General features: G+C 59.3%; 1 protein-coding gene across 1 annotated transcript; it reads left to right on the plus strand.

The window, feature by feature from the left end:
* Positions 1–6,588: 6,588 nt before the first annotated feature.
* Positions 6,589–22,555, plus strand: LOC119108130 (constitutive coactivator of PPAR-gamma-like protein 1 homolog). Its single transcript, XM_037231707.1, has 15 exons — positions 6,589–6,709; positions 8,529–9,020; positions 10,120–10,553; positions 11,059–11,226; positions 11,989–12,178; positions 12,617–12,763; positions 13,823–13,884; positions 15,071–15,202; positions 15,578–15,766; positions 16,446–16,552; positions 19,105–19,230; positions 19,573–19,696; positions 20,152–20,303; positions 21,291–21,645; positions 22,487–22,555. The coding sequence occupies exons 2-15, from the start codon at positions 8,813–8,815 to the stop codon at positions 22,553–22,555; spliced, it is 2,463 nt and encodes an 820-aa protein (XP_037087602.1). The 5' UTR covers positions 6,589–6,709; positions 8,529–8,812.
* Positions 22,556–23,908: the final 1,353 nt, after the last annotated feature.

Raw genomic sequence — 23,908 nt, forward strand, 5'->3', positions numbered from 1 at the left:
AGGTAAATCGGCATGCATGTTTAATGCAGTGCAAAAGTAAGCAAAATGCAACCTTAATCTGAAAAGTGTGGGGGGGGGGACAGTGGACACTGCTAGCTCCCCACCTTAAAAAATGTGGGGGGCCATGGCCCCCCTGGACCGCCTGTTCCCATGCCCATCCCTGATACCGCAGACTTTCAGTCTGATCCACATTTCAGTTTTGATTGACAGATACTACTGCGACATCTTCGATAGTGTGGAGTATCGCTGAAAAAGTTATCTACACATATAATCCTTCCCATCGCCTTCGATCTGCGATCCTACATGTCGTGCACTGACGCTTCCCACGTAAATCGACGTCCTCCTGCAATCTGGAACCGCAAGTTTCACCCTTGCTCGCACAACAAAATGAATATTTTTTCGCGACGGCTTAGCTACCGCTCTTCTTGTTCCACCCCCCCCCCCCCTTCCCTATATACTATTAATGGTAGCCCTGAGGGTCATAAAAAACGGGCTTTCCACCAGCACAAAGCGCCCACCGACCCCGGTATCGAATCGTCAGCACGCCTGTGCACTGCTCACGTTCATACATGCGTCCAGTGATAATTTTAGGCTCTTCATACGTGTTGGAACGGCTGCTGGACTAACGGTCTCGAGAGGGTCAGGGCCTATGACCTTGGGTGCAGTTCCCTATTCAGTTCGAATGAGCTCCAGTCTCCCCTTCCCCCCCCCCCTTCCTCCCCTCACATGGGCTTCAGCTCTCCAACTTTGCGAAGAAATTGGGTGAAATTCGGAAAGAAACCCACTTGATCGCTTCTTTTGGGGGTAGGTTGCGTCACTTTTCATTGTTCAGCCTTCCCCACCCCCACCCCACCCCAGCTCATTTTGCGAGCCTATGCCATTGCTTACGACACTCAGTTAGGCCCAAAACGGCCAAATGGCTACCAGACGATAAAGTCCCGATTTGGCGCACCTGACAAGGGACATTGTCACGGAATGGTCTACGTACTGTCCAAGCTGCTGATGAATTGCCTAACTGTTGCTTCGATCTTCGAGATAGCCGTAGCTCATGGATCCAGAGACGCTCAACAGGCTCGACATTGTGAAACGGTCCGTATAACATCACACTTTATCAGTTCATTCCGCATTATTGGGCTATTCTTAGACCTTTGTCAACAGCCGACAAGTACATCGACAGTGACAGGGCGACAGGCCTAAACACAACGCAGAGACTCACACAAAAGGTAAAAAAATCAGGCACGTTGAATAATGTCACGGACACGGGTCTTAAAGATAGAAACAGGCAACTCCGCCATGTTTTTGCTGATAACACGTTTGTTGTACATACGCGTAGCGTAGCTCGGTAAGCAGCATGCAATGAGGGGGCCATTATCTACGCTGTCCAAGTAGATGCTAAGTAACCTACGTGACCAAGTAGATGCTAAGAGACGGACAGGGGCCCCAAACATAAATGCATGCCTGATATATTTGCAGGTCGGGGACCTCGAGATGGCCAAGGGGTCTAATCCCATCGAACCCGTTTTAGGCGTTCAAGTGGTTTGCGTGCGGATAGGTGAAGGACGCGTAGGTGCCAGGAGCGCAATCAGTTCTTTAATCAAATAAGATATTAGCATTCAAATGAAATATCATAATTCAGTTCCGTAACTAAATCAGACCCCAAAGTGCCAGGAGCGTAATCAGTTCTTTTCAGGATTATTGCAGGCGCTGAGAGTAGTATTACGGGGCCCAAATCAGCATTGGCGGAGAGGGTCCACAAAGCACATATTATGCAAAGCACCTCAGACCGAACAGACGTGCTGGAATTCAAGATGCCAGGGCTCGCGGACCCTGACTCTGGAGCAGCAAAACCAGATGACTCAGGCTCGCACTATAAGACTGAGATTTCCAGGGCTGCGCAATGTAAATGGGCTGTGACGAATGCGATGTACTCGGACAGGGGTGCCGTTTTGAAAAATAACATGCGTGGGGTGAGCCATGAAAAAATGGCTTACCTGTCCAGTCGGACCTGAAAGAATCTGGAGGGGACAATCAGACTGTGGTATTTTGAATGGGAACAACGTGAAAAATATGTTTTCCTCGGGCAGTGGCGCAGCCAGAGCCCTGGCAAGGGGGCACAGGGTTGGCCCTCTCATAGTAAAAGCGTCCCCTCCTCCTGAAATCGCCGGATATGGCCTATTTGTTATTGTGGACAGGTTCTTATTATGCATTCACGCGCGCGCGCGCACGCCCCCCCCCCCACATACACACATACATATATATATATATATATATATATATATATATATATATATATATATATATATATATATATATATATATATTATACATGACCTATAAATGGAACACAGCTAGACGCTACTGCGGGATCAATTCTGCCTGAAGTTTTCAGTAAATAAGCCGACAAAATCATGCGTTAAATGCCTGCATGAAATAAATCGCTGGTGCTCCTTTTTTGACAGTCTTCTGGCGGACTATTTCAAACGGATAGAGCTTAGAGATTTTGTGGGAATTTTTAGCTGAGTTGTACAAAAATAGCAAGGATTCCGCGAATGTAGATTGAAGATCAAAATGGGTCAACAATTTCCATTAACATGGCTAAGCCATGTTGGTCTTGATGTTTTCAACATCCAGTCAGAATCGATTAGTGGCACAAATAAAGTAAAGTAGTTTTGAGCGTGCGCATTCGCATATCTTAGTAACAACAAACTCGACGCCAGGCGTTGCAGTCTCCTTCGGCCGCGTGGCGTCGGTCCCGCAGCTAACATAAGGTTGTGGCCAACACATGGACGAAAATGCTGACGCATCTAGAAGAAATGCATTTCAACGTTTTTGGACACCACATCGCACATTTGTACGATGTGGTGCCCAATGACGTGTTAGTTAATTAAGATAAAAACCTGTGCGGTTTTTAGGTTGATGCCAATACCTTATCAGTCTTTATAGCACCGTGAAGCGGTGCTGCAATCTGGCGGTGGAACTGGAATGGAAGAGCATGGTAAAGTCTCCATTTTCCGTGTTGCTGCAATCGTTACTCTGCCCAAAGGACGGCCTCAAAGTTTTAATAAATAGATTCACCCAGTCTTATCTTTGAAAGGCACAAATCAACTTTGAAAGGCATTCAGAAACATAAGTTTACGATGATCATTGTAGCGCGCTGGGTGCCCGCCCCCGGGCGTTACTTGCAGTGGCCAATGCCGTTCGGTTTTGCGAAACCTGCGATCCAAGCCATCGCTATTCTTGCTTTCCAAGATTGCGGACGTGTCATTGGGGTTTTATGACGCACTTAGCTGCTGGGGCTACATGGCGCCGCCGGCCTTTCACACTGGCGGGAAGGACGGGCACCATGGGGAATCGAACTCCTCGCCTGTGGTTTCCCAGACACGTGCAGTGGTTAACGCAGGCGCGTTAACCACTTCGCTATCAGCATCCGACGTGCAGCCTCAAAGCTTTTAATGGTGTTTGTTTTACTAGTCGATTCTACAAAATAATGACCGTTCTCAGGGAAACATGGGACGGCCTTGCGCGTTTTAAGCCAATTTCGACCCACTCCATTCATCACTGAGACCCTTTTTCTTTCCCTTTATTTAAAGGGAACCATTGATTACAACATTACGGAACACATTGTTGTTTTCGGTCAAGGGCTGCAGGGTCACCGCGGTGTGTTTGTTGTCCCACCGCGATGTGTTTTCCGGCCGTCATTCTGGCGACACGGGGCGGCATCGCCTGACCGATCCGGAGGCCCTCAGAGGGATACATCGTATTTGACTGGTCCGCTCCCTGACGCGGAGGCCTTCTGACGCGGACCGTTGGTCCGGGATCGACGCATGAACCGTCTTCAACGCAACAACACCCCTGCTCGCCTCAGGTGGTCAATAATTGGCACATAAACTCCAGGAGGGCTTTAACGGGCCCATGCTGAAATAGGGTTGGAGGGCCCACCGTTCGGTACTGGGGCCCCTGACTGGCACAAAACTGCTATATTACCTCAGTGTGAGCACTCATTATAAGTCGTACGTTTCCTTTAATTGTCAGAGGGTCCGACCAGCGCGAGAGACCCTTTGCCGTTCGGGCTCCCGTCCCCGTCCCTGGCGAGCAAATCTTCCAGTGGCCGATCCCTTATTGACGCAGTATCAGAATGCCCTATATAGGCATTCTGGCCCATTACACCCCCTATAGGCGTTGTGGGCCCCTGAACGATACAGGAGCCCGACCAATGTAAACCGTGGGTCTGGTCTTGTCCCTGCTAGGGAAGTGGGCCCACAGAGCTCAGACCAACACGAAGCCGACAGTTCGTTGCTTGTGATCTCTGGCCAAAAAAGAGGAACGCTCTGTCTCAGGGGTCCCTATCGGTGCAAGAGATCATCTTACTGACATTTGAGATTATGGCTCTATGGGCGGGGTTCCTTAATGTGACCTGCAGCCAGCCTTTCGGACGATTCAACCATCCCATCGGCCCCTTGATCTATGGTCTCGAGAGACCCTTCGGTCACTCTTCGGGCCCCCTTAAACACCGCTCCGGCTCGGGACCACTTGCCGCCATAGAATCCCTTGTTCGGCACTGTGGCCCCCTACCGACACAGGAGCCTATGATTTTGTCAGGGACCCTGAACATTGCAAGTCGCGGACTCGGCCTCATTTCTGCTTGGGTAATGGGCCTATGAGGCTCAGACGGACATGGAGCCGACTGCTCCGTGTTCGTGGTCTCTGGCCGATTTGGAGACCCACTTTGTCTCAGGGTTTCCTCAAATGGCGCAGGAGGACCTCCGACAGATATTTCTGGTCACGACCCTACGGGTCGCGATCCTTTATGTGACCTACAGTCGAACCTTCGGGCCCTTATGCCCTCCAACCGGACCTTCGGTCATCGGTTCCGGTGGCCGCCCAGGTCCCTCTCCAGGCCTCATCGCACACTTCCCTTGGTCGGCTCGGGGCCCTTGCGAGCACAGGACCCTCTGTTAGGCGCTGTGGGCTCCTGACAGATGCAAGGCTCCCGACCGGTGTAAATCACTGGATCCGGCTGTATACCTGATTGGGAAGTGTGTCCTCAGGCCCATACCGACACGCAGCCGACTACGTGTTACGGTGGTACCTGACCGACTTATAGGCCAATACCGACTCAGGGGTCCCCGATCAGCGCAAAGGGCCAACTATCCGTTATTTGAGGGTCCATCTTCGCAGGTCGGGGCCCCTGAATAAGACTCCGATCAGCCCTTTATGTCCTCAGACCCTCCAATCGGGCCCATAATCGTCCGACCCGTGAGCCCCTAGGTTCTTCGGGGGTCCTCGAACACTGCCTCTGGCCGGCTCGGAGCCCCTTGGCAACACAGGGTCCCTATTAGGCGCTGTTGGTTCTCGAACATTGTAAATTGCTGGCTCCGTCTTCGTCCCTGCTTGGGAAATGAACCCTCAGGCCCATGCCGCCACGGAACCGACGGTGCATACTGATGGTATCTGACCGAAATATAGGCTTTTATCGACTCAGCGGGCCCCTGATCAGCGCGCAGGGCCCTATCGCTGGCATTGGAGTGCACGGCACTGCGGGCCGGGCCCCCGAATGAGATCTCCGGATGGCTTTTCAGGCCCTACGGGCCTTCAAATCGAGTCCTAAATCTCAAGTTCCGATGGGGGCTTCGGGTCCCTCGGAACCTTCGGGGGGGGGGGGGGACATGTGCCCCTCTGCCCCTGCCTGCGTTACTTCTGTCCATGGGCAAAATTGGAGTGGCAAAACCTCAATTTAGAACAATTGGAAGCTTCCTCCCAGCCCCGCCCACTATGCAGTTTCTACATACATGCTAGAAATACGCACAAAAGCGTGCTGTTTTCCGGCCTTTATCTACTTACCATCATGTATCCGATGGGGACCGGGGGCTCCAACCGCCCTAACTGAATAGCGAACTACACTCTTGCACTTGGAATCGAATCAGGACTCAGACGCTCGCTCGGGCTTCCGGTATCCGTAGACCCACTTAGAGGCGTAGCTTCGCAAAAAAGGCTGGGGGGGGGGGGCTTGACATCGAAAAATAGCTTAACCACCAATCGGAGACAAAATCTGACCCGTGCCCCAGCCTGCCCCAAAAATACCCTAACGAACGAACTTCACCCGTAGCCCACTTTCTTCCCAAAGTTCGTATGGAGGGGGACTGAAGTCCAATTTGGAGGGCCGAAGCCCCCCTCCCTCCCCCGATTGAATTGGAAACTATACCCCTAGACCCACTTTTAATTACGCCAACGAAATAGTTACTTTTATACTTAAAGTGTGTTTGATAACCTAGCATATTCATGTCGATGCTGTTCGTCGTACACACACTGTCTCAACATGTTTATTTTGCTCAGTGAGCGATCTGCTGAACATAGCAGCGCCTGTGACCGCAAGGCAAGCCTGTTTCCGCACATTTGCAACAAAAGTTTCGGTTGAGCAGCCATCACATGCGGTGCAACATCCGTTTGCCGGGTTGGATCAAAGCTTTAGTCATGAGGTGGTAAAATTTTGTAATTGCTTGCATACTAATATTTGAATTTTGTTTTTGGTCTGTGATAACCACATCATATTCCTGAAAAATTTAGCAACAAGGCCTCAAATCGATACCATCAATCGATGGCGGCGCCACGTCACTAACGTACACTTTTCGGAGCTGCGGCGGTCGTGGCGGAATTCCGCATGGGGTCTCCGCCGCGGTTATTTTTGGGCTAAATTATGTTTCCTGCTACGGTAAGTAAATGCTCTCGTTTACCTTCCACTTACATGCCGATAATTGATGGGACATTTCCGCGTCAAGGTGTTCAAAGGACGGGAAATCTGCTGAACGGAGGGGGATCACGTTTGGACCACGCAGATATTCCTGTGTGTAGTTGGCGTTAATCGCCTGAATGCTTAATGAAATGAATCTACACGTTTGAAATGCATTCGCACATGACAACTGACTGCAATGATTTAGTTAGATCTCTGTCAGTGTAGAGGTGAAAGACAAGGATAATGGTTATTGATTGTGCATGGTTTTGTTGGCTTTGAACACCTTGCATATTGTGCAGACTTGTGTCATTGTATGGTGATATAAGCCTAAGGTATTTTCTCTGAATGTAAAAGAATGCTTTATTTTATTACCAAGTTACCTGTATTTGTGGTCATTTTGATTGTAGTGAGTAGGCAATCATTCATTTAGGGATTTCACCACCCCAAATGTGTGAGTGAATTTAAGAATATAACAGTCTAAGGCCATAAATAAGGTGTAAAGTGCCCATTAGCAGACTGATTCAAATGCTTTTCCTTGTGACTCCCTGACATATGCTGCCACTCCATCTCCAAACAATTAGGGGGGGGGGGGGTAAAGGATGTCTGCAGCTGCCTCAATATCAGATAGAACATCACCATCCTTGATGAACCTGCCACAGGTTGCAGGATGGTTCTCATGATGTGCAGTGCATTGTGGCAGTGGCACAGTCTGGTATGATGTGTACATATGGTGCTGGTGTAGATTTCAAGACACGATGGTCATATCACGGGTGCTATTTTGTAGGGATAGGCTCATTTGTGCAAGATTGTCATGATTAGGTGTAGTCTCCCACTCCTTTCATGAACTGTCATGGCTGTCAACAGCATAATGTGAGTAAGCTTACCATTGAAAGCACACCAACAAAGTGTTCAGTATTCTCAGAAAAAGCCATGGAATATATAAGGGTATGCTGTTAGCATACACCATAATAGAGAAATATCAATCAGTGATTAGTTATTAACTATATTTTTATAGGTGCTAAATGGCATAGTCTATTTTTTGTCCTTTGTTTTTTTTCTTTTTTATGTTATAGACTTAAGTGGTGGCATGAAAAAGATACATGTGTGCACTGCCTACCTCCCAATATGCCTTCCTGATTCCTGAACTGTGCTAGATTATTGTGTGAAAAGAAAACTAGTAGCAAAAGGGAGCATATCCCATTCTGTGAATTTTGCAACAACTTGATGTTTGTGGTCATACAGTTTTATAGTGGGCCTAATACCAATAAGAACATTAAAATTTATAAATGGATAAGCATCAGGTATGGTTGCTTATGATCAATAGCTGGCCAAATGTTTTGTTAATGCAGTGTAAAGATGTCAGAAACATCCAGACATACCTTTTGTAGATAGTTGTTGACCATTGATTAGTGAGCATCATAGTCTTATGTAAGACTTAAGACATAAGATACATCCACAAGACGTAAGATATAAAATGATTGAGGGTTTGTTCATTACATGATTTGATTCAAGTAGTATTGGCTTGGTTTTTTAAGTCTGTCAGTCAGAATTTCCTGTACCTGTGTATTAATGGTGTGGTGAGTGCACATTTGCCATCTGAATTGTCTGTCTGGCATTGGGGCTTTACAACATGCTTATCTGCTTGGGCTATATGGCATTGCTTGTCTCCCACCATGACAGGGAGGGCAGGCAGGTACTGCAGGGAATCAAACCATGTGCCTCTGGTTTCCCAGATGTAAACCTTAACTGCTATGCAATTTGTATGTCTGACTATCTGAATCAAAGTCTGTATTTTCAGATCATATAAAACCTTCCTTTCACCATGATGGAAATTTTCCTCAGAATATCATTCTTTCCTTTATTTCCTCACAGACATGTAGTTTAATCAGGTGGGATTCAAAATTCCAATGGGGTGCAATTTATCTTAATCCTGGCCCCAAGAAATTGTTTTGCCACCCACCTGGTTCAGGCTGCTCATCCTGGTCAAATTCTGTGCACACCTTGACATATTTCCTAAAGCATCCCAGAACTTGCACTGCCTGTCCTGGCCCTGGTGACCAACCCACGTGACACCTGCCGAAGATGGGGATCCAGGACCTGCAGCGGTTCATCGAGGCGCACGTGCCGAACGCGTGCGTGCCGGTGGACCTGCTTAAGATCGCGCGCGGGGTGACGCTGCACCGGCCGCGTACGCCCAGCAGCCGGCACCGGCCGCCGCCCTCGGTCGAGCTCTGCCTCGTGCTGGACGCCGAGGGCTGCCTGGACCGGTTGTATGGCGGCTACTTCTCAGGTCAGTCGACGAGCGCGGCGCGTCTGCGCGTCTACGCTGGCGCGTGCCGCAGGTGTCGCCCTGGCAGCTGCGGGATGTGGGTTATTGCAGGTTCGCCCGCGTGGAGGAGCTGGGGTCTGTCCAGCTGATATGATTCGCCGGCCGGCACAGCCGGTTCGCGGCTGTTCGCGGCTGTCGCGGCTGTTCGTTAATCGCGGTTTTAGGGCGCGTCGACTGAAACTGATCTTTTCCGCTTATCAATGCTACCTCATCCTTCTGTCTTTTGCTGTCAGACTGACAAAAGAGCAAATCTGGTGGATAGTTTTCTCTTGTGCATCATATACGTTGTTTGCCGCGCGGTAACGACGGTGTCTGTGGCACCTGGCCTACCAGCTCGCTCTCGCCAGATCTTGAAATCTTGCACTGCTCCATGACGACCCCCTCCGCCATTAAGACACCGCTGTCGTTATCTACACATCCCAGCGGGTCGACGCGCTTGTGCAGTGAGACGCGAGTGAGCGCGCCCCGCCGCTGGCCACGGCCCGTGGACGGTGTCGCGGTCGGCGGCGGCTGGCCCGCACAGCCGCGTGGCCGAGATCGGGACCGGGGTGGGCCAGGTCGGTCCGGGCGCCCCGCCCTGGTCGCCCCGCGCCGGTCGCCAGTGCCGGTGCAGGTTGCACGCGGCCGCCGCCGGCCGGCCGGCCAGGCCTGTTATCGTTGGCTCGGTCGACGGACGGGGACGAAGCCGGTGCGCGGCGCGCGGGGAGGCCGCCGACCGGCCGGGTGGGAAAACGGGGCCTGCAGCCGCGGCGACCTTGGGCCGCGCCCGCTTCTGGTGATAGGATCCGCGAACGTGACCTTTTTGCTTGACCAGGGCGGGCTGCAATGGTATGCAAGCGGTTTGGGCGGTGTGTTGCGATGTTTCCCCGGGGAAGCCTGCAATGAACTGGAAAGTAAGACCACTCGACAGTGTAGCTTTGATGAAATATGCCAGAATTATGAGTGCATTTAGACGATTCGAAGGGCGTTTGAAATGCGATTGTGTACGGCTTGTCAGCTCAGCATGGCGCTCGCTGCTGTGCCGCCGGACGCCCATGCTGACCAGTCGCCCCGTCCACAGACTGGGTGTGCGGTGGCCAGTGGAACCGAATGGTGCAGTTCCTCTCCATCCTGGTGCAGACGGTGCAGGCCAACAACATGGAGCTGGCCGTCTTCTTCTCCGGCGCACTCGAGCTGCCGCGCATGCGCGAGTGGGTGGCGCGCCAGTACGCCCAGCGGCGCGACATCAACCAGGCGCTGAAGCACGTGGCGCTCAAGTCGACACCGCCGCCCAAGGTGTGGTGGACGGCGCCGGCCTGCCTGCGCACCGCGCTGCGCATGGCGCTGCGTCACCTCAAGGTGCAGGTGCTGTGCTCCAGCGACGACCACCGCCAGGAGGTGATGGCCTTCTGCCGCGACAACAACTACCACGGCGTGATGGCCGAGGACGCCGAGTACATCATGTGCAACCCGCCGCGCTTCTTCTCCGCCAAACAGATGAAGTTGACTTACAAGGTGAGGTGCCGGCCCAGGTGGCTCGGTGTGGGCCGACAGCGCCTCCGGTATAATGCTTGTCGTCGCGCGCACCTGTGGCGGACAGCGGTGTATGGGGGGTGTGATGTTCGATCGATCCGCCGGCGTTTGGTGTGCTTCTGAGCTCTTACACTGGCCTGCGGCACATCCTCGGCATTGGTGACGGCACCGGTCTGCCGACTTCTGTTCCACGTGTCTTTCGTCATACTGGGCAGTTGTATGAAGAGCCGGTGTTATTTGCGAGGCTGTGCTATTCATTCGCTGAAGGGAAACACCATGGCCATAACGCGACATGCCTAAAGATATGAAGTATGTGGAAGCTTTTGAACTGTAAGACTGCATGAAATTGTGTGGGATGCGATCGTCATGTTGTGCCATCTCCGAACCATACTGCTCATCGGAGGCCGTGTGAGAGGTGTGCAGCCGCGGTGTGTAACCGCCGGCACACAAGTGGTGCGTGCGGTAACGGTGGCGCCGCTGCCGTCAGGGCTCGCTGGAGACCAAGGAGTTCATTCTGAACGAGGTGGCGCGCGGCCTGGACCTGCAGCCCAACCGGTTCTGCCTGCTGGCCGCCCTGCTGGGCAACTACCTGCTGACCGAGGACGAGCTGGCCGAGTTTCACGACCAGCTGGGCAGCCGCGCCGCCGGCGGGAAGGTGACCAGCCGCGCGCCGTCCGTTGGCGGGCCCCTCCGCTCGGGCCCGGCAGCAGTCGCCGCTGGCGGTCGGCAGTGGCGGGTCCCGGTCAGCTCCAGGGAGAGGTGACGAATTCCGGTCGGCGCTGGCGTGGCTCGGCTCTGCCTTCAGTCGCCGCTCGTGCGAGATATCCCGGGACCCGCCTGCACCATCAGCGGGTGGGGGGGGGGGGGGGGGGGACAGACAGTGCCTGTTGCTCGGGTGCGGACCGCGCGCGCGGCGCCGCTTCTGTACATGTGCCGTGGAATAATGCATTGGCATACGCCGACGTTAGGGGCTTTATCGATTATTTCTGGTGGCTGTCAGCGCTATACGCATGGAGACGCCACGGGCCGGCTGATGTGTTCAAATGGCATTATGGTGGTCGCGGATTGGCCAGATGGATCTGGTCAGAACTTGTCCGCCACCGGAGCGGTCCGGGTGCGCGCTGACCTCTGAGATGTCGCCGACTGGGTGCTTTCATAATCCGCTCCATATCGTTGCCGCCTCAGTGCTCCGAAAAATGATCGCTGGCGCTGCATTCGTTGCGTGTTTTCCCTTGAAGCGCCATGCAGTGGTGATGTTACCGCGATATCATGCACCATTATGGCATTTCCGTACGTGCAATGCCCCCACGTGACGCGTTGCCGTTGCCCTGGTGACCCGGCCCGACACGCGCCCGCCTGTGGCGCGTGTCGGGTCGCCCAGCTGCTGACGTCGCCGACCCCGCCCCGGCGCCGCCAGCCGACGGCGGAGGAGCTGACGGGGTTGGTGGTGGAGTTCGTGCGCGGCCTTGCCTCGGTCGACGACCTGGACCAGGTGGGCGCGCTCGTCTTCAAGGCAGCCGCCGACCCGCGCGTCGACAGGCTCAAGCGGAGCGTGCGCTACTACATGAACGGCTCGCGTGATGACTGCAAGTACAAAGCCGGCTCAGGTGAGCGCCCGGCGGCGAGGCTCGCCGGGGGAGGAGGCGCTGGCTGGCCGGGCGGTCGCGCGGGCTGATGCGTGCAGCTGTCGGCCCTGGGCCGGCTCAAGATGAACTCCGATGAATTATCTACTCTCGGGTAAACAGGACGTTTGGCAGGATGTGGTTAGTCGGTGCTTTTAAGCTGGTTAGGAGCGGCAGTTCGGCTCATGGGAGCGTGTTATGTACTGGCGGCGCCAGTATCCACGCTGTTCACGTGTTGCCGGTCAGCTGACCTGCGTTTGCGTCAGCTGTTACTACATTTGTTGTGTGTACCTGAGGCCGGATTTACCAAGCCGGGGAGAGCCACGGCGCTGCGTGCTGTCTGCTGCCTCGGGCGCTCTGCTTGGCGGCCGATGAGCTCGGCCGGCGGGGGCTGACCCAGCTCCACCCCTCCCCTCGCCGCAGTGTCCCGCCCTGTCGCCAAGGCCGCGTCGGCCTCCCCGGACGCCGACGCTGCGGCGGCGCGGCGCCTGTTCGAGCGGGCGTCGGAGCCGGCAGACGGCGCCACCGTCAACGGCGTCACCGTCCAGCTGGAGCGTCTCACCACCGACGGTACGGCGGCGGTCGGACGGCGCCGTGGGCTGTGTGGCGGGGCGGCAGACCTCGGACGATCAGTCCCCTGCCGTCGCTCGTGGTGCGGTACCCGCTTACTGGGCTTACTGGTACTGTGCACCTGTCTTTCAGGCGGCAAACTGAACTGCCACTTGTTCGAAAAGCGCCATGCACGAGTATTTTAGTAGGGTTGCCACTGTCGATGGAATGGCTCAGCGGAAGGGGCCGTTTGGCGGTGCTGGAAGCTGATCCTCGCAGCCCTTGCCAGTGTTGTGATACCGTAAGGGGTGGACTCGATAGGTACTCCTTGACGGACGAAATGGGGGAGGGGGAGCTTTCTAGAACTCACCCAGTGGGGTGTCCAGGATGTAAATATAAATTCACTGGAGTCCTGCTGGAGTCCTGTCCCTCCGGTGGCATCCGCACGCAATTCGCTGGCGCTAATTCGTTGCCCCTTGGCCCCGAACCCAGACATTGGACCTGGCCGGTCAATTTCCCAAGCCTGCGGCGCTTGGATGCTGGGTTGGCTGCCGCCCGGTTTGATCCAGATTGGCTGATCTTGACCAACGGAAGGGACAACACGCAGTTGATCCCGAGCCGGGGTGTAATAACATGACAAGATGTCGACATCACTGCCACTCAGGCGGCTGTGTATTAAACCACGGGGGGGGGGGGGGAGCTGTCTGTTCATGAGGTGGGCTTTAAGGCGATGTTGGAACTCCTTGCGAACGTCTGCGGTATGCACCTGACATGCAGTCAGGCCAGCTGATCTGACTGATTATTAGCCGTCGGCTGCGGCACAGAATGAGCGGACGTGGCCGTTATGGTTGGTCCGAGTGTCGCCCCCAGGTGGGGCTGCCGCCAGCCGTCTCGCTCTGCGTTGTACGAATGCTCCCATGATGGATGCGTTAGTCGAGGTAGTGCTGTCAGTGTGTGAATTTTGTCTGCAGGACACTGTGTGTGGTCTAGTTGTGTTTGCATGTGTCGTGGCTGGTGAGGCTTGCGGTCACAAAGTACAGCTGAAGTGTCACTAATGAAAGTGGCCCTCTTGCCCGATAGATGTCTCTGCGCCGGGCTCCTTCAACGGCCACAGCTCGCCGGTGAACGGGGACGTGTTGGGGGTGAGTGCACGCCGACGCCGGGCGGCGGACCGTCCCATGCTTCGCCCCGTCTCGGGCTGATCTACAGCCAGTCAGTGCCGGCCCCGGACGCCGGCCCGTGCTTCGCCCCGTCTCGGGCTGATCTACAGCCAGTCAGCGCCGGCCCTAGACGCCGGCCCGTGCTGCGCTCCGTCTTGGGCTGATCCACAGCCAGTCAGTCAGCGCCGGCCCCGGACGCCGGCCCGTGCTTCGCCCCGTCTCGGGCTGATCTACAGCCAGTCAGCGCCGGCCCCGGACGCCGGCCCGTGCTGCGCCCCGTCTCGGGCTGATCCACAGCCAGTCAGCGCCGGCCCCGGACGCCGGCTCGTGCTGCGCCCCGTCTCGGGCTGATCTACAGCCAGTCAGCGCCAGCCCCGGACGCCGGCCCGTGCTGCGCCCCGTCTCGGGCTGATCTACAGCCAGTCAGCGCCGGCCCCGGACGCCGGCCCGTGCTGCGCCCCGTCTCGGGCTGATCTACAGCCAGTCAGCGCCGGCCCCGGACGCCGGCCCGTGCTTCGCCTCGTCTCGGGCTGATCCACAGCCGGCCAGCGCCGGCCCCGGACGCCGGCCCGTGCTGCGCCCCGTCTCGGGCTGATCCACGGCCGGTCAGCGCCGGCCCCTGATGCCGGCCCGTGCTGCGCCCCGTCTCGGGCTGATCCACAGCCAGTCAGCGCCGGCCCCGGATGCCGGCCCGTGCTTCGCCCCGTCCCGGGCTGATCCACAGCCGGTCAGCGCCGGCCCCGGATGCCGGCCCGTGCTGCGCCCCGTCTCGGGCTGATCCACAGCCGGTCAGCGCCGGCCCCGGACGCCGGCCCGTGCTGCGGCGGTCGTCGCGGGGCCGGTGGCGCGGGCCGCGCCGGTACTGGCCGACGCTCGGCCGCAGCACACCACCCCGCGGACGACTCCCCGAGTGTTGTGTGGCGCTCGCGAGGTGGTGGGTAATAAGATTGGACCTTGTCGAAGCACTCAGAATATTTCACTGTTGTTCGAGCAATAATGGGTACCGCAGGTTTAAACAAACTGTTAGCCACACGTAGTGTCTGGCACGCATGATGGTGGTGATCCATCGGCCGCCTCCACGGCAGCTGTGTGACGGGAAGCGGCGGCGGCTGTGCGCCCCCGCGCCGGGTGTGGCCGGCTCTGGACAGCTGTCCCGTGTGTCCGCCAGCCGCCGGAGGGGCCGCACGTGAGCCTGACGCCGCCGCCGCTGCCGCCCGTCACGGCCGAGGTGCTGCGCACGGCGGCCGAGCGTCACCAGAAGGGTCTGATGTCGCCCTGGGTGCACCAGGCCCTGACCCAGGTGAGATGCTGAGGCTGTTGGCAGTGCCAGCCGCTTGGGTCTAGTTCCGTGTGGTGCAAGCTGGCCTACGTGGTACGGTTGTGTCAAGACTGGTCTGATCTGAGCTGATGTGGATCTCAAACCGCCAACAGCCGGCGCATAATGCAGTGGACACCTAAGAGGTCCATCCGTGGACTCGGCACCCTGATGGATTCGTTTCGGACGTGTCGAGGAGATTGTGTTGCCTTACTGTTCCCGATCATCCCTGGTCCCTGGCACACACCGGGGGGTTACACTGGTGGAAAGCGAGCTATGACGATGCCTGTGGGTTGCGTGCGTTGGCCGTTCTGTTTGACCTGATCCGACATGACGTGACCGGGTCGGGCCGGACCGCAGGGCGAGATCCAGCTGCCAGTCAGTATGGAGGACGAGCTGGGCCGGGAGCTGCCCAACGCGGCACTCTTCTACCGGCCGGTGCGTGAGCGCGTGTACGCCGTGCTCTTCAACCTCTACCACCACAGCTTCCTGCACAACAAGGACAAGGAGAAGCCTGCCGCCGAGCAGCACCAGGTGCCGCAGGTCCAGGTGAGCGCGCCGGCCGCCGCCGCCGGGGCCCGGCGGCAGAGCACGCTTCACCGACGCCGCCCGATGGCCACGGGCTGCCGGGCTGAGTGGATGGAGGGACCGTGCAGCGAAACTGTTCGATTGTCGTTTGAGAGATGCTTAGCCCAGCATCGCTTTTGCATATCTCGTTTTTGAGTCGTGTCCTTGTGCAGCGGCTTGGAATAGCAGAAGCGATAACAGCTGGCTCACAATGTCGTGAATTCCATCCATAAATCAGAATATATCTCCATTTTTATGGTGCCAACGTGCATAATATCATGCATAGGACGACCTATTTGCAGTACTTAAAACTGGACACGCTGATCGGTAGTATTTGCATGCTGTTGACTATTCGGTCGAGCGCGGCCTTCTGCCACCTGTTGAGGGGTTCCCAGTGGCGCGTCCGATGCCACCAGCGGTGCACTGGCGCCGCACGTGTCTCTTTGTGCCCGCCTGTCGTCAGCCCTGGCATGACGTGCACCTGCTGTGTGTCATCCGTCAATGAATGACTGCCAGCGTGCGATAAGGGCCGCGACACCAGCCGGCATCTCCTGAGAGCGGCTCGTCTGTCGGCTCCAGCTGCGAGCGCCGGCCCGGCCTGGGAGACGGCGCGGTCGCCCGCCTCACCCCCCCCCCCCCCCCCCTCCCCCGTTGCTGGCAGGTCCGCGAGTGGGCGTACAGCCGGCTCAACCCGTACACCCGGCCGGACCTGGTGACGGCGCGCCCGCTGGGCTGGGGCGTACCCACCGTGCAGCGGCTGTGGTTCGGGTGAGTGGCGCGCCGCCGCGTGATCGGCCGGCGGACGGTGCCCAGCGCGGCTGGCGCTGGCCACGGAGCGGCCCCGCCCCCGCTGCGGTTTGACACGGCCGGCACTGGTGACGTGATGTGCATTGCTCTATGCCTCCCTCTGAACCCACCCCTACCAGGCTGTCGCAAGCGGCTGGCCGGGTTTGGGTGCTGTTTCCAGGTCACCGACCTTCAACAAACTGTGGTCTCAAGCATTTAAGCATGTGAGCAGACTTGTGACGCTTACAGCGGTACGCGAGTGTTGGGTGCCGTCATTTTGACTCACTGTGGGTACGCACTTCCCCCGCGTTTTCTGTTGGTCGCTTGTGAGCGTGGGTGCCGCTTGGCGTTATCCCCATATTAGTCCCTTTGCGCCTCACTTGGAGCAGGGACTGCCGTTACGACTCCAACGTCTCCATGGCGGTACACCTTCTCCCCTGGCCTTGACCTGTCAACATAGCTAGAGGCGTGTAGCGGTGGCAGTAAGTAAGCTGGTGCTGCCTCCAGGGTGTTTGGGTCAGTTGTGTTTCTTTTAGAGCTCTGACCAAATTCCTTCGGGCAGTTTGTTTTCAGGTTGGGGAAATTTGTTTTTGTTTGCTGGTCGTGGAAACCATTTTACGTCTCGAAGCTTATCCGTGAGTGTAGGACGGGGGAGCCTTGGTTCGGAAAAGGACTTGTTTAGTAGTTATGCCTGGCTAAACAAATAATTGCAGGTGAGCAGTTCTGCTAAACCATTTATATGAATATTAAACCACTCTTAATATGAACAGTATCGTGACATGGCAGTAGAAAGGTGATGAGAATTTCCTCAGCAGTATAAGCATAGGGCCACCCACTTAGAAGGATCGTGCTAATAATAGCATGTTCATAGAGTACGTGTATGAGTCCCATTGTTTGCTGCGGGCACAAGCCTGAAGTGCAAAGCTGTTTGGCGCCATCTGCGCCAGGCAGTGCCCAGTTTTTCTCGCACCCTCCCCAATTCGCAAGAGCTGCCGTTCTAAAGTTGTCCCCTGGCTATTGTATGTGGTGGCTCCGCCGTTTCGTTTGTCCGGACGTGTGTGGGCTCCATGACGTTTCTTGTGTCGTGGATGCTCTCGTTGTCGGCTGTCGTGGAAGCGTTGCGGCGTCAGCACGGCCTGGCCCCGCATCGCGGCGTCCGCGCCGGTCGGAAACGGAGCCCTTCCGGCGCCGAGCAGCGTCGCGATCGAGCGCACGCGCGCGGGCGGGCCGTGGCTGCCGGCCGCAGGCGTTGCCGGCCGCAGGCGCTGCCGGCTGCAGGCGCTGCCGGCCGCAGGCGCTGCCGAGCACAGCCGCTGCCGGCCGCAGGCGCTGCCGGCCGCAGGCGCTGCCAAGCGCAGGCGCTGCCGGCCGCAGGCTGACCGGCAGTCAGCCTGCCGTCCCAGTAGCAGAGCAGCGTACGCCCGGAGGTGTTCAGAGCGGGCGCCGCCGTACGCTGGGCGCTGGCACGAGCGCTCGGAGAGGACCTGGCAGCGGTGGTTGTGTTGTGACGCTCCTAAACAGGCCCGTGGCGTGGCCTCGCGTATCCTGGCCATCCGACAACGCCCACCGCCAGCACGCTCTCATAAATGGTCCCCTGTTTGTACAGTTATAGATATTGCGGATACCCGCTTGTTGATTTTGTACTCGTGGCCATTGGACGCGCCGTTTATCGCGCCGCCACTAATTCTGACCACTTCGTCGAAGTGGTGTCGCCGGCCGCCGGTCGACCTTTGGCCGGGAAGGGACGCGTGTCCTGGCTCCGCGCGCCCCAGTCTAGCCCAGTCTGCGTGACGAGGCAGCGGGGCGGCCCCCGGCGCTGCGCAGAAGCGCAGCGGCGGCGGCGCCGCCAGAGTGGGGCCGGCTCGATAAGGCGCGCCGGCTTCCGCGGTGGCTGGCGTTAGAGGTGCCGCGCGCCATGTATCGGCTGGCCTTGGCGCCCGGCGCAGCCGACCCCGCCGCCCCCTGCCCCCCGCCCCGCCCGCGGCCTCCGCCGCCGCCGCCGCGGCGATACGCCCCCGGCCGTATCCGGCCGGCGATAGCCGCCAGCCCGGCTCGTGTCGGGAGGCCGCCACCGCCGGTATCGGCGCGGCCTTCCACCGGCCCGGCCGGCCGGCCGACGCGTTTGAATGGAGCCCGGTGTGACCTGGTGACCCAGATCGCGCCGTGGGCTGGCCGGGCGCCGCTCAGCGGCTTCTGCTGGCTGGTGACCGTCTGGCGACGGGCGGGGCCCGGCTGGCGCCGGCTGCGTTTTGGTGCCGACATTGCTCGTTGGGCTGAAGTACGCGTACGTCGACTGCAAACGCCCCGGGATGATATAGTATGAGCAGCTTCTGACAGTCTGTGTTACCGGTGCCGACTGCTGACCACGAACCGTGTCTGGCCTGTGGGCATATCAGCTTCCCCCTCCCCTCCGCCGGCCGCTGTGCTGACCTCAGCGCGTGGCCGCGCTGTGTCGTCAGCCGCGGCGCGTGAGTCTCACGACTTTAGCATCAGCGCCGCCGCTGACCCCCCCCCCCCCCCCCTCCCCCCGGCAGGACGACGGATGACGACAAGAAGCGTCGCCTGCGCGCCCTGCTCAGCTGCGTCAACGCCGACTCTCCCAACATCCGCAATCCGGTCTACGTGCCGCAGCACCTGCTCGTGCTGGCCTGCGTGCTCAGGTTAGCCCTGCCGCCGAAGCCGAGGCGTCGCGGGGCCCCACCGAGCCGCCGACCCAGTTCTGGGAGACACGGTGTTGGTGCCGGTACAGTTATCACAAGCGGCGTGCTGGCAATCTCGCGTTGTTGTTGCTCTCTTCTTTGTTCACGCACGGAAGCGTGAACAAATCCATTTCGCCCGCAAGCCGCAGGAAGTCTAAATATGCCGCGGCCGCCGTTGTTTAGGTCGTTGGCCGAGTCACAAACAAGCGTTTTGGCGACGCTGCTGGCGGCGGCGGTGCCCGGTGCGCCGCTGCGGAGCGTCGGCGTCGGCGTGGGCGGCTGAGCGGCCGTCCCTGTCGCCAGGTACATGATGTCGCAGAGTGGTCCGAACGGTCAGGCCTTCCTCTGCAAGCCGGAACTGGATGCCTTCATCGCTCAGGCCCTCAGTCCCAAGCTCACCGACTCGCAGTACCTGCAGGACCTTCAGGTGAGCGGCCCCTCGTGCAGCCGACACCAGTGACACAGTTGTGGCAGCCGAACCGGGCAGGCTCTCGCCTTCGGCGCTGCGAGATTAGTTGGTCGAGGTGTGGTTTCATGTCGGCTGCGACTTTGAATGCGAGATGAACAAAGTCATCGTTAGCGGCTCCCCACTCGTCATTTGCTTACCCCTTGACGACGCACCATCTTATGTTCCTAAAAATTAATGGGGGAAAACGGGTCGTGCTGCGGTGCTTCGGCGCAGTTTTCTGCAACGTCAACATTTTCAGCCTTTTCTGCAGGGTTTTCTGCGGCGTGCCTCCGTGCCGGTCGGTCACCACGCGTTTTACTGTGTGGCCGGCGCCGCGACGAGCCCGTCGGCCTGGCCGACCGCTGTGCCGCCGCCCGCCCCCTGACACTGGCGTGACCCTGCCGCCCTGACCTCCGACCTGTGCGTGCCGGTAGCTGCCGTCGCTCTCCGCGCGAGCCGTGCAGCTGGCCAACCTGTTCATGCAGGGCGTCGAGGTGGTGCTGTTCGCCAACGACGCGTGCGGCGCGCCCGTGCCGTGGCTCATGTGCTGCCCGTGGCTCTTCTTCGACGGCAAGCTGTTCCACAGGTGGGTGCGCCGCCCGCGGCGGGGCGCCGCAGACCGGGCGGCCGCGTCTCACTGTCGTGGCTTCCGGCGGGGGCTGAGCCGGATGCCGCGGTCCGGACTTCCCGCGGCCCGGGTGGCCGGCGGTCGGGAGTGGACACCGCGGAACGGCCCGAACCGGCAGCGGCAGGCCTCGGCTGCAGCGGGCTGGCGGTGCAGGCCCTGGTCGCCGGGGCTGTGTTTGTCCGCTCTAAGTTGGCCCTGTTGGGAGCGTGTGCGCACTGTATATGGAGTGAAGGCAATAGCCAAGGACATACAGACGTCGTCACCGTCACGTGACTCGCCGTTACATGGTGTCTGTATGTGTTTTCTTCGTAATGCTCGTTGGACCAGAGGACCTGTGGTGGCCTCGTATCGTTCATGCATGACGCCTTTGCTTGTGGATGTAGCGTTAGGCCGGAAGCGCCGGACGTCAAACACCGCTGAGTGACGGTGTCGCGACGGCGGATGTCGGTCACCCGACTCGCCCCCGCCGACCCGCCTCCTCCGCCGCGGCCGGTCCGGCCCGTCGCCGCGAGCCCCGGCCGACCGCCGGCGCCGGCCCGTACCCGGCGACCGGGCGGCCCCAGTGACGGCGCAGGGGACCGCGCCCGGCCGCCGCCGCTCCGTGTCACCCCGCTGGGCTGGCGCCGGGCCCGAGGCGCCGCCGCTGAGGCCCGGCTGGTAGGCGGCAGACGCGCCGTCGGAGCGCGGCCCCTGCTGCCGGAGCGGTGCTCTGTCGGGCGGTATGGCCGGGCGTGTCGACGGCGGCCGTCCCGCTGACGAGGACTGGTCGGTGTTCTACGCGTGGACCGCCACCGGCCCGGTCCGGGTTAAGGCGGTCTGCGCGATGACGGCGGTGCCCCGATGTGGCACCGCACCTGGGACGTCGCAGTTGCGTGCGCGGCGGCGTGTCAGTCGTGTGGGGCGCGCCGCGTGCTGACCCGTCCCGTGTCTCCCCGCGTGCCGCAGCTTCCTGCTGAAGGCGACCCAGTGCCGCAACGTGCTGGAGCTGTGCGACAACCAGCTGGAGATGGTCGGCCAGCTGGACCTGGTGCGCCGGGCCGTGCTGGACGGCCTGCACGTACAGTACGCGCGGCCGCCGCTGGCCGGGCCGGCGCCGGCCGCCGGCGGGCGCCGCCTACTGGCGCGCGGCGCGCGCCTCCAGATCGGCGGCGTCGTGGTCGGCTCGTGGGCCGGCAACCTGGGCCTGGGCCGCGGCCGGCCGCCCCCGGCCGTGGCGCTGCGCCGCGGCCTGGGGCGCGGCCAGCCGCTGCAGCCCGGCGTCTGGCCCGCCGCCGGCCCGCGCGCCGCCCGAAAAACCACGGTCAGTGGTCGCAGAGTGGGCTCGCCACGGCCCGCTCTCAGCCGATGTGCCGGAGTGGCACAGGCGAGCGCCTGTGTCCGTGATCGGTCACATGCGTGTGGGGTTCGTGCTCCCGTTTCTTGCTATGATTATGTCATTGTTGTGTAGATGTAGTCCCACGTTATGCATTTCGTGCTGAAAAGTTTGCGTTTCGAATTTGGCGAGCACACGAGCGGAGATAAACGTCTGTCTGGCTCTCAGGCGGCTCTCGAGCCCGGTGATGCTCTTGCGCGCGGTAATTTGGTTGCTTCAAGTGCGCATTGCAGATAAAGGCCCCTCGCCGCCGATAATCTGCTTTGCACGGTAGCAAGGCCATCCGCGAGCCGCTAGGCGCGTGGCCTCCGCCCCCCCCCCCCCCCCCCCACCGGGCCCTCTGGGTGACCTGACGTCTCCGTTCCCAGGTGAAGAAGAAGGCTGCGCCGTCGCCGCCGGCCAAGAGCGGGGAGGGGCCGCCGCCGGCCACTGCCGGCGCCGACCCGCCGGCTGTCCGGTGAGAGCGGGCTACCTGACGACACCGGCCGAGAGGCGCCGCCCCGGGGCGGGCTGGGGTCTCCGGGTGGCGCAGATACGAGGGTGTAATGCGCCGCGCGCTCGGTTTATGACTGTTTTTGGGAGAACGGTGCCAGCAAGCTACGTTTAAATATTTGCTGTACCAATATTTGCCTTTGAGGCGTCTAAGTGTGATGTTTGGGCAGAATGGATAGCTTCATGGTAGTAGCGGACAGTAATAGATCGGACCCAGCGAAACGAGTGATACTTTGAGTCAGATGCCCGTTTGCCGCGGCATCCGTGTCCTCCTCAGTCGGCGGTCAACACAGGTGGCAGAACTGTGATGTTCGTTTCGCTGACATCATTCGATGTTGCCGTGTGATGCCGTCCAGCCGCTGGCGCTGCCCCGCTGTCTCGCCTCGCCGGTGTCTGCGTGTGCGGCCCGCCGTGTGTGACCGCCGCCGCCCGACTGACGACCTTCGATGCCCGGCAGCGCGACACCGGCCGGCGGCGCCGGCGACGCCCAGTTCGAGGACGCGCGGCGGCGCGTGGCGCAGCCGGCGCAGTAGCGGCGCCGCCTCCTCTGTGATGTTTCGAGTCAGGGCGGCGCGCCGCCGCCCCAGCGCTCCGCGCGACCGACCGACGGACGTGACGAACGTGACGCGACGTGACGCGACGCGCGACACACGCAGAGAGAGCGAGCGCGACAGAGTCTATTTTTGTATTGTTTGTTACGTGCGCCGGCGATGACTGTTGAGAGGCGGCAGCACCGGGCGGGCGGGATTGGGAGAGCTGGCAATATCGAGCGGCGGCCGCAGCCAAGCAAGCTACACTGAACTCACCGCGACTGGCACACGTGACCAGGCGGCCGCGCTCGCCGAGCGGCGGCGGCCGGGCGCCGCGCCGCGCCGGGGCGGCAGCGGCGCCCGCGCACCCCGTATTCAATTCGCGAACCTCTCCGGCGGGGCCCACCGCTCGCTTTCGGCGTCCACTGTTTCTGGTAGATTAAGCGGCGGCGGCGGGGGTCGCCCGCGGCGCTGGGGCCGGAGCCGGGCGGGCGGCGCGGGGCGCCGTCCTCGCCCGCGCCCGCGCCCGTCGACGCGGCTCTCCGCTGACTCGCACCTGTATTCGTCTGCCGACTGGCTCGCTGCCGCGCGCGCGCGCGCGGGCCCCTAATTTGCCGCGCAGTCGTGTCCGGTCGTACCGCCGCGCCGCGCCGCGCCCGTCCCGGGCCGGCCGGCGCTGCCTGTAAATAGCTCACGTAAGACTTCGGTGTTTGAATTCTCCAGAATGGGAACGGCCGGCCCAGCGCCGGCCCGCGGGCAGACCGCCTCCAGGCGAACTGGTTTGCCCGCGTGAATTTGTAACGTTATGGATTATTTGTACTAACGTAAGATTGACGCCAGTTGGCGGCACTCTTTGCAGGGTGGACCGTCTCGTCTCGGAGCCCGCGCGGCGGCCTCGTGCCGCCGGCGCTCAAATGGCCTCCCAACCATAAAAAACGGCACCGAGAGCGTGCAGCAAAAAAATGGTTTGAATAGAGCTTGAGGTTTTCTGCTTATCACGCTATAGAGTATGCAAAAAGGTCCGTTCATAATGTTCCGATCCGCGTCCCTGCAGCAGCGTAACGCGCCCCGCAATTTAGCAGCAGCGAGTCAGAACAAAACACCGCCGCGCGTTCTGTGAAAGGTCCTTTTCCGTGCTTATCGATATCGGTGTGAATAATGTTGGTTAA

This window comes from Pollicipes pollicipes, unplaced genomic scaffold (genome assembly GCF_011947565.3).
Source record: "Pollicipes pollicipes isolate AB1234 unplaced genomic scaffold, Ppol_2.1 Scaffold_6686;HRSCAF=7923_pilon_pilon_pilon, whole genome shotgun sequence".
In the NCBI taxonomy this organism is placed as follows: Eukaryota; Metazoa; Arthropoda; class Thecostraca; order Pollicipedomorpha; family Pollicipedidae; genus Pollicipes; species Pollicipes pollicipes.

What these genes read in the sequence shown, in the direction of transcription:
- LOC119108130 (XM_037231707.1), top strand. Translation starts at nt 8,813, where the DNA reads ATGGGGATCCAGGACCTGCAGCGGTTCATCGAGGCGCACGTGCCGAAC. An exon ending in GTATGGCGGCTACTTCTCAG is followed by an intron (nt 9,021 to 10,119) that starts GTCAGTCGACGA and finishes CCCCGTCCACAG; the next exon opens with ACTGGGTGTGCGGTGGCCAG. An exon ending in GTGCAGCGGCTGTGGTTCGG is followed by an intron (nt 16,553 to 19,104) that starts GTGAGTGGCGCG and finishes TCCCCCCGGCAG; the next exon opens with GACGACGGATGACGACAAGA.